This window comes from Trachurus japonicus, chromosome 1 (assembly GCF_045865225.1).
Source record: "Trachurus japonicus isolate A0001 chromosome 1, Traja_1.0".
Taxonomy (NCBI): domain Eukaryota; kingdom Metazoa; phylum Chordata; class Actinopteri; order Carangiformes; family Carangidae; genus Trachurus; species Trachurus japonicus.
Genome location: NC_140907.1, coordinates 13139403 through 13151715, shown reverse-complemented (window position 1 = coordinate 13151715; position 12313 = coordinate 13139403). Strand labels below are relative to the sequence as shown.

At 39.7% G+C, this 12313-nt stretch overlaps 1 protein-coding gene across 2 annotated transcripts in view; it reads left to right on the top strand.

Annotated features, from left to right (window-relative positions):
• The window catches only part of prkcaa (protein kinase C, alpha, a), a 133655-nt gene extending 122255 nt beyond the window's left edge, over positions 1-11400 (top strand). For both annotated transcript variants that reach the window (XM_085773428.1, XM_085773420.1), the window contains one exon: positions 8636-11400. In XM_085773428.1, the coding sequence (XP_085629554.1) occupies positions 8636-8800 (165 nt within the window). In that variant the 3' untranslated portion in view covers positions 8801-11400. The remainder of the gene's footprint in view (positions 1-8635) is intronic.
• Positions 11401-12313: the final 913 nt, after the last annotated feature.

Below are 12313 nucleotides of genomic sequence, written 5' to 3'. Positions count from 1 at the left end.
AGCAGCAGCACTTATGCAGATGGAGCAAGGACAACTGTAAGCAGGGTTTGATCGTGGGTGTTAATGGGCATTCACGGATAAATGTTTTTGCTGTATTTTGTCATTAATAGAGAAACATTTGATGTGATGTTGATGCATACAGTATGTGAAGTGAGTTGATGCCTCTGATGTACTATATGAGGACCATCCATCTATCCATTTCTATACATGCTTCTCCTGTGTGGGGGGCCACAGCCCATCACAGCACAAATTGGTTGAAAAGCAGAAGACACCCAGGGCAGGTTGCTATGGTTTCTTACAGGGCTTGTATCAACAAGATGCTAACTACTGATGCCTCTCCAGGTAAATTAATGTTATAAAAATGAGAGAAGTCATATGTTTAATATATTTTTTACTTTTTGTCATTGAAGGTGACTGCATTAAAAAAAGGCTTATGCTTGTATTTGCAAGGAGTCGAGATAGCACTTGGCTGACGTAGTCTGACTGCTGTCAAAGGGTTGTGTGCTTTTACACTGACAGCAAAAGAAGGAATAGACCACAGTTGTTAAGTTTTATAAAAACATTATATTTAAGGATAAGGATAATAATTTGAGGCTTTGCTAAACAAGCAGAACTGAAGTCACTGTGATGTCCAGTGATCTGAGATGGAATATATAATACAGGATAATACAAGTTTAAGATGACACTCCTTAGTATAGTCAAAATATTGCTGTGTGCAGAGGCTGCAAATACTATGAGTTACATGGACCATAAGTAATTTCCAAGCCTCTCCTCTTACTCTATAATGAATGTGACATCCATTTATTATAAATGCATACAGTATCTGTATACAGTACAGTATGCAATGCAGTTCATATTTCCTGCACAATAAGGTGTAGTTTTGAAATCCCTTGAGTTTACAATGACCGCCACACAGTTTCTCCCTGTCTCTCTGTTCATCTTCATTTTACCATTCTATCATTTATATGTACGCACAACATACAGAGAAAGAGAGGGAGAGACAGAGAGAAAGAAAGAGAGGCTCATACAGAGTTCATGTAGGCTGTGTTTTGAACAAAAAGAGATAGAATAAACAGGAGGCAGCAGTAGGTCAGTCAGTGTGTGTGTGTGTGTGTGTGTGTGTGTGTGTGTGTGTGTGTCTGTGTGTCTGTGTCCATCTTATATTCATTTTAAATACTGTAGTTCTCTTCTGTTTCACCCTCAAGGGCTGCAGTTCCTCTAATCAGGTGAATCCTGGCTTCTTTGTCCATGTAGGCTCCCACTGAGTGGATGTGCTGGATATGCTACGTGTGTGCTTTGTGTGTGTGTATGTGTGTCTGCAGGGATGTGAAGGTTATGGAACATGTAGGTTAACAGAGATTGAGAAAAGCAGGGGAGGAAGAGTTCCTTGCATGTACCGTACTCCTTTTCTGTGTCTTTTTGCAGCATAAGAGTGCAAGTTTGTCGGTGTGTAGGGGAGGTAATCGATATCAGATGGAGAAAGGAAAGCCTCTGAGCTTGTGTATTTGTCCACGCCAAAGTTGCGGGGAGGTGGATGCATGCAAGTGTGCATGTCCTTTTCACAGTGCATGCTTGCATGGGTCCAGCTGCAGATGCACATAAGGGTGAAAGATGGGAGAGGTGGAGAGAAAGTTACAAAACGTTGCCGAATGCTCTCTGACTACCATAACCTACTCTTAAATGATGCATCATGTCCATCTCATTATGCCATGTAATACAGTGCTCTGTAGAGTCCATTACCGCCAAATGGCTATCATTATACACCTCCCTCTCACCCCTCACCAGGTCTAACCCTGTCTCTCTAATCCACCCCCCTGCTCTTTCCTTTCTCCTTGTGCATCTAACCCTGCTCAATCTCACTTCATCCGCCTGTGACAGCTGTGGAATTGCAATCAATACACCGGCTGCACCCAGCTGAGAGATTCAGTCCATCTGTATCTATTGGACCGGGGCTTCAGACAGCACGAAGGACACAGTCTTTGCGGTAGAATGAGTGTGAGAGCAGGCTCAGTTAGTGTTGATCCATATTTATAGTGTTGGATGCTGTCACCGTGCAGCCGTCTACTGCAGGTAACACAACAAATCGCTCAGCTAAATGTCAACTACATCCAGCAAGCAGCGTTGGCGTGAAATCAGGCTAATTTTTTCGGAGAACAACACACTTGATGCGCACACGTTTTTTTTTGCACCCACTTGTGGATAGCCCATAGTCTTTATGGCTGACTGGAGCAGAGCTGGATGGAAAAACTAGGTCAAATAAGAAGCTGTTGATTGATGGTGAATGAAGGAAGGGAAGAAACAGGGCAAGAAAGAGTGGGAGGACTTAGTCACTGAACAGAAGTCATGGAAAAGTGTCCAAGGAAGAGATGTGCATGCTGGATGAGATACATGGACACTCTTGCACGCAGAGAGAGAGAGAGAGAGAGAGAATTATGGCAATATGGATGAGTTGTGACTCACTGTAGCTGTAAGAAAATGAGAGGCACAGTCTGTTGCAGCATGACTGAGCATATCTGCCTTTCCTCTTTTAGCTTACGGGACATACAAGGGAACAGTTCAAGTTTGTTTGTGTATTTATTTCTTCAAATTATTTGTATTTTTTATCATTATTAAAACTCCCAAGGATGCCAAGTCTGGTGCATTTGGGTGGATGTATTAAAAATCCAACCTGCAATCTTTCCAATTTAAACACAGACACCCTTCTGCTCTTCTTACTGTATATAGACGGTTTTCAAGAAATTTGGTCCAAACTGCATTTCTTTGAAGCTTAGCCAAAATCCTGCTGTTCATGTAACGTCTCTATTTTTTCTTTGGTTTTCTGCACCAATAACCAATGGGTTCGACTATGCTGTGTGTGAGTTCATAAACCACAAAGACTTTTCTCAAAGAAAAAAACAACAACTCAAAATCAATGCATTTAAAACTTTACTTTTCACATTATGTAAGTTCTAATGACAGATGCTTGTGTAAATGATTCGCTACCAAAGACAGGCAAACAATTAAACAAAACAAAACATGACGTTTGCGATGATGATGACAAGAGCGGAGAGCTTCCCATGCCAGTGGCTTCAGGGAGAGCGAGCAAGTGACAGAGAGAGAGCGTCTTGGCATAACTCTTAATGGAGGCAGGCACTCATTTATCATCCTAAGTAGCTGAGTGTTCTTTTAATATGCTTGAGTGCAGAGGCGTGCACGTCTGTACGTGTGTAGAGAGAGAGAGAGATTAAAGTGAGAGAAAGTAGGTCAAAAACCCGTGTAGCGCACTATGCCACCGTGTATGGGAGGATGTATCAACAGCATAATGGCTTTGGTCTCACCCCATAAGGGTTGGCTGAATCACACAATGTGGAATCGGAGATGTAAGACCAGCTCTGCCCCCCGCCTCCAACCAAACCTAATTTTCTCCCTTTTGTTCTTGCTGAGTTGATCATGCTTCATTTATCTTGTGCAGCTCCTTCACAACGGTTTCTAGACAATTCAAAGTCCTTTATATGTAGTGTGATGCTATAACACAACAAATCTAAAGTCTTTCTGTTTAAAAAAAAACAAAAAAAACAAAACGGACACGGACCAGAATGAATGAAGCGTGTTTGTCAAATATGTCCAGAAACTGAGCTCTGTCAGTTCAGCAGCTGAAGCTTCATCCTACATACACTTAGACATTTTGGTGCTATAGCGTTTGCCAGTGGAGGTCAGAATGAAAAGTGTGTTGCTTCACTTGAACGACAGATGGTCAATGATGGATAGAAGAAGACAGGTAGTCAGTAGCGGTTGAAGGATCCTGGTGATTACCCATCAGGTATCTGCTCTGTTGGAAAGAGAGAGAGAGAGTACATCCAGAGACACAGCACACATAAAGACACAGAGTCACATTCGCTCCTTATCTTCTATCCACTCTGACAGGGTGGTAGTGGCTTGGAGCGAGCGTCACCTGTCAGTGACAACAGTCATGGGAATGGGAGATTTAAAAAAGAAGCACTCAGACACACACCTCAGAAACGTTTTTGTGTTCTGTCTTGTTCACTTCTGTTAAATGACCTGACATCTTCTGTCAAGCCACACCAATATTAAAAAAGTATAAATAGAAATGTCTGTACCTTTATACTACAGTGTCTATGCTTTACAAACACAGATAGACATGCTTAAACACACACAGACAGACACGCAAGCTCTTGCTGGTACACACAGAGACACGTAAATGCAAACATACACACACTCAGACAATGTTGTCCTGTCTGCGAATGTAATGTAGGGCAGCAGTGGATACGGCCAGTTAGTCATGAGTTAGTCAAGAGCTTCAAAGCCAGGTCACAGATGGTTGTAGGCTCAAACTGCCCACATATCAACAATTAAAACTGATTAAAAGAGACTGGAAATAAAGAGCAGAGGATGTGTAATGGTTGATCCAAGGGCTCCCTGTTCTGTAAAACCACTCTCATTTTCGTTTATTTGTAGTGTTGATCGTAAGTGAAGCCCACTGGGGACACAGGTCCTGAACTTGTGTTGGAACGTATGAGTGTATGAGTCAGTCAGTCAGTTACTGTATAGTCTACACTCTTAGAAATACATAAAAGTGCTAACTAGAACCACATAAGGTTCTTCGGCTTGGCCAGGTGGAACCCTCAGTTTTACCAAGAAGCCTTGAAAAACCCTCTCTTCAAAAAAGGGGCTTTCAGGGGCAAATGGTTCCAGCTAGAACCTCAGCCCTTCTAGAAGAACCCTTTTGGAACCCATATTTCTAAGAGTGTAAATAGAAATTCAGTAGGGACAATGAACGAGATTTCTGTCTGCTGGGTTGTTTTGAAGTACAGTACATGTGACAAGTGGAGGAGTCAGAAGATGCCAAGAGGACTTTGCTAATCAACTAATTGACCCTTCGCTAAGCCCCGCCCCCCTTGGTTACTGTTACTACGTCAGTCAAGCTTTTATGGAGTTTTATGGAGTTTTATGGAGTTTTCAGCAATATTGGCATCAATTTCTAAGGAAATATCAGCATATTTCTGGATAAACTGTTCTGAGATATCACAGAGAAGGAATCACAAAGATCATTCGTAGTTTTCAGTGACGTGACTCGCGCAGGAGGATAAAACATCTGTTCAACGACACAACTGGACTCATTTTTTCCCGTCTATCAACCCACGAAGACTTAAGTCATCTCACTGATCATGAAAGATAAGTTGTCAAACTGCAAGTTTTTTATTAGGCTACACTGTGTCATTTTGTAACATTTTTGGTTAGTGGTGCCGCAGGATTTTTTTAATGAACAAAATGTGCCATTGCTCAAAAAAGGTTGAAAAACACTGCTGTACACCACCGCTTCAGCATATTGTTTTCTGCCGAAAGCTTGACTGGCCTCTTGTGCATATGGTTGCTAGCGTAGGATTGGACAATAGCCATTAGTGGGAGGGTCAATTGGTCTCCCAGTATAATTTTTATTCTAGTAGTAGACATCAGCCAATGTTATTTTTCACTCCCATACCTTGAGTATTGGAACTTTGATGTAATGTTTGGTGAAACACCTACCCTTTGAGTCTAATAGACCAATGTTTATTTCTCTGGCAACAGTGTCAATGTGGTTGTGGTTACCATCATCCTTTATTCCTGTTCAAGTCCCGTGTCGTACAGCCCTTTGGCATTTGGTTCCACACAGTTATTATCCTCCAAACCAGCCGCAAAACCAGATCTCCTCAGGGAACATAAACACTTATCAATCGAAGCATCTGGTCCCAGAGTACGTGTGCATGTGTGTGTTTGGGTGTGTGATTTTGTGTATATACGAATGCATGCATCCACATCCACATCCACATCCATGTGTAGGTGGACTTACTGATGAGGACGTATGAGAATATGAGGATGATGTATGCAGCCTTCTGTCTTTCACTATTGATCTGTCTCCAGTAAAGAGAGAAAGATGACTTAAAAGTCCTCTATTGACAAATCTCTGATTTGATTTGATTTACAGTTTTTTATGATCGCTATGACACGTTTTTCAATACTTAAAACACTTTTTCAAAACTTTTCACACAGTTATCACAACATCAGCCTGTGTGGGCTATACAATAACACATTTCTTGTTCTTTTGACACAAATACATGCATTTAACACATTTAAACTAAACATTTTAACTTCTTTTACACACAAGTTCGACTAAGACCAAAACAGTAGAAGTTACAGTAACTGGGACATTTTCAATTGCTTTCACACTGTTTGTCAAAACAGAAAACCTCATGTTGAAAGCCAAACCTAAAGGCCAAAGTGAACAGCAGTTCACATTGTAGACTGAAACAAATTTATGACCTGTATTTTGTTTACGTAATTGCTTTTGAAAGCAGTTGATTGAGCTCATGCAAATACATCATCACAGCTGATTCTTTTTTCAGTAATTTCTTCTGTTCCTTTTTCTTTTTGGGCAACAGCTACTGTAAATGCTGATTTTTTTCTCTTTAAGTAAATTTAATTTGCAAATACTGTAATACAGTTAAGTGTTACAAAAAAAGGAACAAAATTCATGCCCAACAAATGAAAAATGAAGAGGGGTTCAAAATAAACTACAACACGAACATCAATTTATGATCAATACAATAATCTGTCTATTGTAAAACATTAGATCTGACACATGTTAAGTGATTCGGTTTGTGTTATTCCATCAGTTGTTAGTGTTTTTATGACACTGTGCTGTGACTGACTACATGTTTCTGTTAGAAGACAACATGTGTCAGTGTTTTGGTAGATTTGGTGAGTTGTGTTAGTGTATTATTGTATTTTGAAAATGTGTGTCTGTGGTTAGTTATACTGTGTGATTTTGAGCATGAAATTTTGAGCAATAAGTAATTGTGTGTTTTAGGTGTGATATGTGTGAAGAGTTTTGAAAAAGTGTTTTAAGTATTGAAAAATGGGTTAGAGCGATCGTAAAAAAAAAAAAAACTGTCAGACAAAACCACCTCATCTCCACCTGAGGGACACCTCACTAATGCTCTTTATAGATTAACTACAGACAGACCTTCAGTCACCGATCTGACATGTCACATCTACAGTAAATGACAAATTGAGGTCTTTTTATGCTGACACCAGAGTGCAAAGTCTAAAAAGTGTTGCGTAATAGTGAGTCAGAACATTAAATATTGATGCTATTGATTCAAGTCAAAGAGCTCAGATGCCAAACTGACAGGTTTTTGCTGAACATGTGACCAAAAGTTGAGAGCATGGTGCTGGTGCAGTTTGAAACAGGTTTGGATTTGAGGATGGACCTTTCTCCTTGAAAAGAATGGTAAGGGCACCGAGGCCGTTGGCAAGTTTGTGTTGGAGAGTACACTTGTGGCCAGATCAGTCACAAAAGCTAATCCTAAAGGGACAATGATAGCCTGGACGTGTGGCTAAGATAATATACAGAACCATGAATCAGATTAGCTTGGAAGGAGATAAAACAGTCTGTCTTTTTGTCCTCCAGTCCTAAAACCAGTGCCTAGTGTTGGTAACGGTTGTTGGACAAAGGCAGACAGTCGGTGTGGCTTTTGAACAGGATCTGTTGATGTGTGCTTTTCTTGGTAATGCAGTTAAAATAGCATGTGAGATGACTGAGCCTTACACTGTCTTTTGCCCCAGTTGGAGGGAATAGGTGATACAAATGCAAATCTCCGCTGTCTCACTCGACATCAGAATTCTCTGAAGTGCTAATTCATCCAGCATGTGACATGATCTGTTTCCATGTCTTTGTTTTAATTTGATTATTCTCTCATCGCGGAAACACAAAAACATGTTTGATGTCTCCTGTTAAATACTGACAGCTTGCCTCCCTCTCATAAACACACCATTTAACCCTTCTGTGACCTTGTTGCACCTTGATACTGTCGCTGTTTTTTTCACTCAAGGAATCATCTCATCTTTCTAAGATAATCAGCTTTGACAGTTGGAGGTCAAATGCTCAAAAGCACGTATAGCTGAGACAAAGGAGCTGCATAGCGGGTTGTTAGATCAGTGTGAACACAGAGTGCTTTATAACAGACGCTGTTTGATTTCATAGAATCAAACCTGAGCCTTGTTTACAGGGAACTGCTTTGCTCGTTCCACAGCTGTGACAATGTTGATTTGGTATTCAGAGGGGTGCATTGTGATTCAGGTGAATGAGATGTAGAGCATGTAATCTGATGTTGTCAAACCGCCTCCCCTGCAAAAGTGGGGTATCAGGTGTGAAATGTTCTCCATTTTTTATCTAGGCTAGACAATGGGGTAAAGATGCAATTAGTTGGTGGGTCGAAATCTGAGAACACAAAAATGTTGCTTTTTGTTCTGTCCATGCACATTGTGAAGTTGGTCAGCCCAGTGTGATTAAATTGAGTAAAATGAATGGTGATGGCAATTATAGTGACGGATGATGACTATGATGTTATGTGTCCTGTGCTTTGGGCTCATCTGCGAAAATTTCCAAGAAGTTCAAAGCGAATTCTGCTAAATGTGATGGCGGCTCTTGTCTCTGAATTTTGCTGTGTATCGGCTTTCAAAGAATTGCAGTGTGCATATTTCTGCCAGTGCTCCAGATTTTTTTTTCTGATTGGTCTGTTTGCACTCTTCATGTTATTCCACATAACCTCATGTCTAAACGTCTCCTTTTGCTTCTTCTCCTCTCTCTCTCTTACAGTGTGGCAAAGGAGCAGAGAACTTTGACAAGTTCTTCACACGCACTCAGCCCCAGCTCACACCACCAGATGAGCTGGTTATCGCCAACATCGACCAGGCCGAGTTTTCAGGCTTCTCTTTCATCAACCCACAATTTGTACACCCGTCGCTTACCATCAGCGAATGAGAAGGAGGGGAAACCTCCCTGAAGAACCTCCCTGCTCACTGCCACCCACTTATACCTGCCAACCATCTAACATCTGACCACAACTTGATCAAAGGCCCACTTAATGTATTGGTATTACTCGTAAGCAAGAATTTAGCACATCCACATTTGTTCTATACTCTGTCTTTGCCAGTATAGATTATATAGATTAGACTCTTTCTAATTTCCTTTAGTTTAATAATGAGCATGCACTATAGACGAGGATGTCCTTTTTTAACCCTGCAATTTATATTGACAGTTTACTATAACTGGAGGCACTGAGACAGTAGAGCGTCAGGCTTTATTTATATATGCCAGTATATGATTCATTTCAGAGAATGAATTAATCTTGATAATATAATCAAGAGAATATTGAAGGAGCTAAGATCAGCTAAGATATAAAGCGCAGGCTTTTCTGTAAAGGATACCTGTTGCAAAAGACACATGCTTAGAAATCTCAATGGATAAACAACGTAGTCTACAGATGTAGTTGGTGGGCAAGAGTTTGTTTTCATATGGATAATCATCACATCATAGTTGTTACCGTGTGATGACTGGGATAAACGCCCATATAATGCTGTGTAGACGCTATAGCCAAATATGAAGGACAGGTGGTGCAGGAGTTGTAACAGCACCTTGTGATTTGATGTTTCCTGTATCGTGTTTACACTTTTCTTGCCCTTTGGTTTCATGGTGATGGTATAAAATTATATTTTAGTACAAACTGAATCCAGCCACTCTGACCTTTGACTGTGCAGCGCAAACCAACAGTTACCTATTTGAATAATATGCAGCCTGTAAAAAAGCACATTTCTGAGACACACAGGCATCAAATTGTCAGAGTTGGTTTCAGTTTATCAAAACTTAAGATGAACATTGTTTTGGAAACAATGATTTGCAGACATATTTCCCAGCCCTAACTAAGCTGCAGACATTTACCTCGTCGATAATTTTGTGGACACACAATCAACAATAATCAGTCTAGCATGTGGGCAGTGACATCTACCTTAAAAAATCAAACCGATGAAGTTTACAGTTTGTCATGTTTTAACACTCGTCAGTGTTAACTTTTGTCCCTGTCCTATGCCCACAACTACAAAGCCTCCCTTCAGTGATAAATGTCTTAACAGAAACAGGACAAGACATTTGAGTTAACTGTTAATGATTACTTAAGAATACTTTGAATACTTACAAACTAGGAATATAACATCAATTCATCTTTGTGTATTAACCGTGCAATGTTATATTGCACACAGTATCATACCCTCCAGCATAGACAAAACACATTTGTCAGATTTCTTAGATACACAAGTTGCAAATGAAAAACATTGTTTTGTTGTCCTGAGAACAAAACCTCCCTTCATTAGTACAGTATGTCAACATAATCATTGTTAGTTGGATATTAACCTTTTTTCTAACCGTCTTCATTTTGTTTTTATGACGTCTTTTAACTAGATTTGTTTTTACTCTCCTCTTTTCTGTGAACTCATACCTATTTTTCCATTAGATCAGATGAATATTTAAATGTATCTAACATCAGTGTATAACTCCTTTGTAAATAATCATGAGTTATTTAAAAAGAGTATAGCAAGTTACAGTTTTATACCAACACCTGAATGTGCTTTTATTACATTAATTAGATAAACCAATATTTGTATGTGTAAAAAAAAAAGAAAAGAAAGAAAAAGAAGAAAAAAAAGACAAACAACTAGGAACATAACCCAGTAGAAATCAACTTTGTAACAACTGGATGTCCTAAATAGAATCCAGATTTAGCAAGTTGTAAAAAAAAAAAAAAAAAAAAATCTGTTACCGTATACTTGGCAGATTTATCAAAACCTTTTCTTTTTTTCCTTTTAATTTTCTGTAATCATACTCAATGATTTTTACTGCAAATTGTGTGTTGATTGGATGCGTGTCAGGGCTTTGGCTGTCCTTCTGTATCTGCATGCTGTTGGTTGGCATCATACATGCACGTGATCCGCTAAATACTGCATGCTATAAAGTATGAAACCCCAAAGAGTTGCAACCTTAAAATGATACTCCGTGTAAAATCGAACTTTAAAGGTTAAGAATCTCCAGTTGTCAAATGATTTCATGTTGATCAATAGTGACTGGTTTTGACTGTGGGGGAAAAAGTGTCCATGTTGACAACAAATGTCTCAAATTAACTCTTACATCATAATCCACTTTAAGATGTGTATCTGTATGATATGAACAATACACTGTTTCCATCTCAGCCCTCACACCCGACTCTGTGCATGGACCATCAGGACCATGGACCGTCAGATTGGTCCATGCACAGTGAGTGAGAAACACTCGGGTGGAGAGTCACTGTAAGTACAGCTCTAGATTGACTGAATTTAACGCAGGCCAGTAGACATCACAGTCAGTTACTGTAAGACTGCTGATTTTAGACCAACAAGACTCTTCAATGTTGTTGTGTGACAACATAATAATAACGATGAAACTCTGAAAGTCGTAATGCCCAGGCAGGTGGGTGAGTTATGTGTGAAATCACGACTGAGTAGCAGAAGCGTGTGAACCGAAAAAAAGAGAGAGAAAAAAGACACAAAAAGAAATGGATATCAAGATTGTATGGGCAATCTGGGTTGAAGAAGGAAGAATATATCAGAGATTTAATAGATACAAATACTTTTTTCTTGAAACCTAGTCACCGGCTCTAGAGCAGTGCTCTTTTCTGTAGGAGCTTTACAGTTTATGAAGTTACATTATGGCTCTGGTTGGTATGGCGATGTGGAAACCTGAATCCAGAGCTTTGAGTTTTGACTCAAGACCACTGCTCATTGCTAAGCCAGTGGGACCACTCGCTCTCTAGTGTCTCATGAAAGGGGTTTATGTTATAGTTTCAATGTTGTGTTGTTGTTGTTGTTTTTGTTTTATGCTTTTGACATTTTTTTTTGGCTGTTTTCAGTGTTGTCCGTTTTATTTCTTTACCTTCTGTTCAAGAAATTCAGGAATGTTTTAAAGGATATTATATCACATTAGAAAACTCATATCAGATGGATACATAGGAACTATTGAAGCATTTATAAAAATCTTTATCTGTTTTTCTAAGAGTATTGCTCTCCTTCCATGTTTCCTATCATATAATATATATATATAGTATATAACCTTCTGCATGTGCCAAACCTGGAAATCCCCAGAACCCGACAATAGCAGCGTTGCACTAGCTGTAGTCACATGAATGACTGTCTGTGGCAGCTTCTCCCTGCAGAGACTGAGAGCTGCGTAAAGCCACTCCTGCTACACACTCGATTAGCAACATACCATAGACTAGCATGTTGCCATGAGTATAGCAATGCACATTGTGTCAGTAAACATTACAATGCCAGTCGGTTTGATTGTCAACTCACCATAAACGGTACTTTATCCTCCTGCCTCCTGTCTAACTTTGGGCAGAACTGTGTCAGAAAATCATTTTAACCTGTGGAGCTTTTAATATCACATTGACAGTGAATTCTTCAGAAGTGA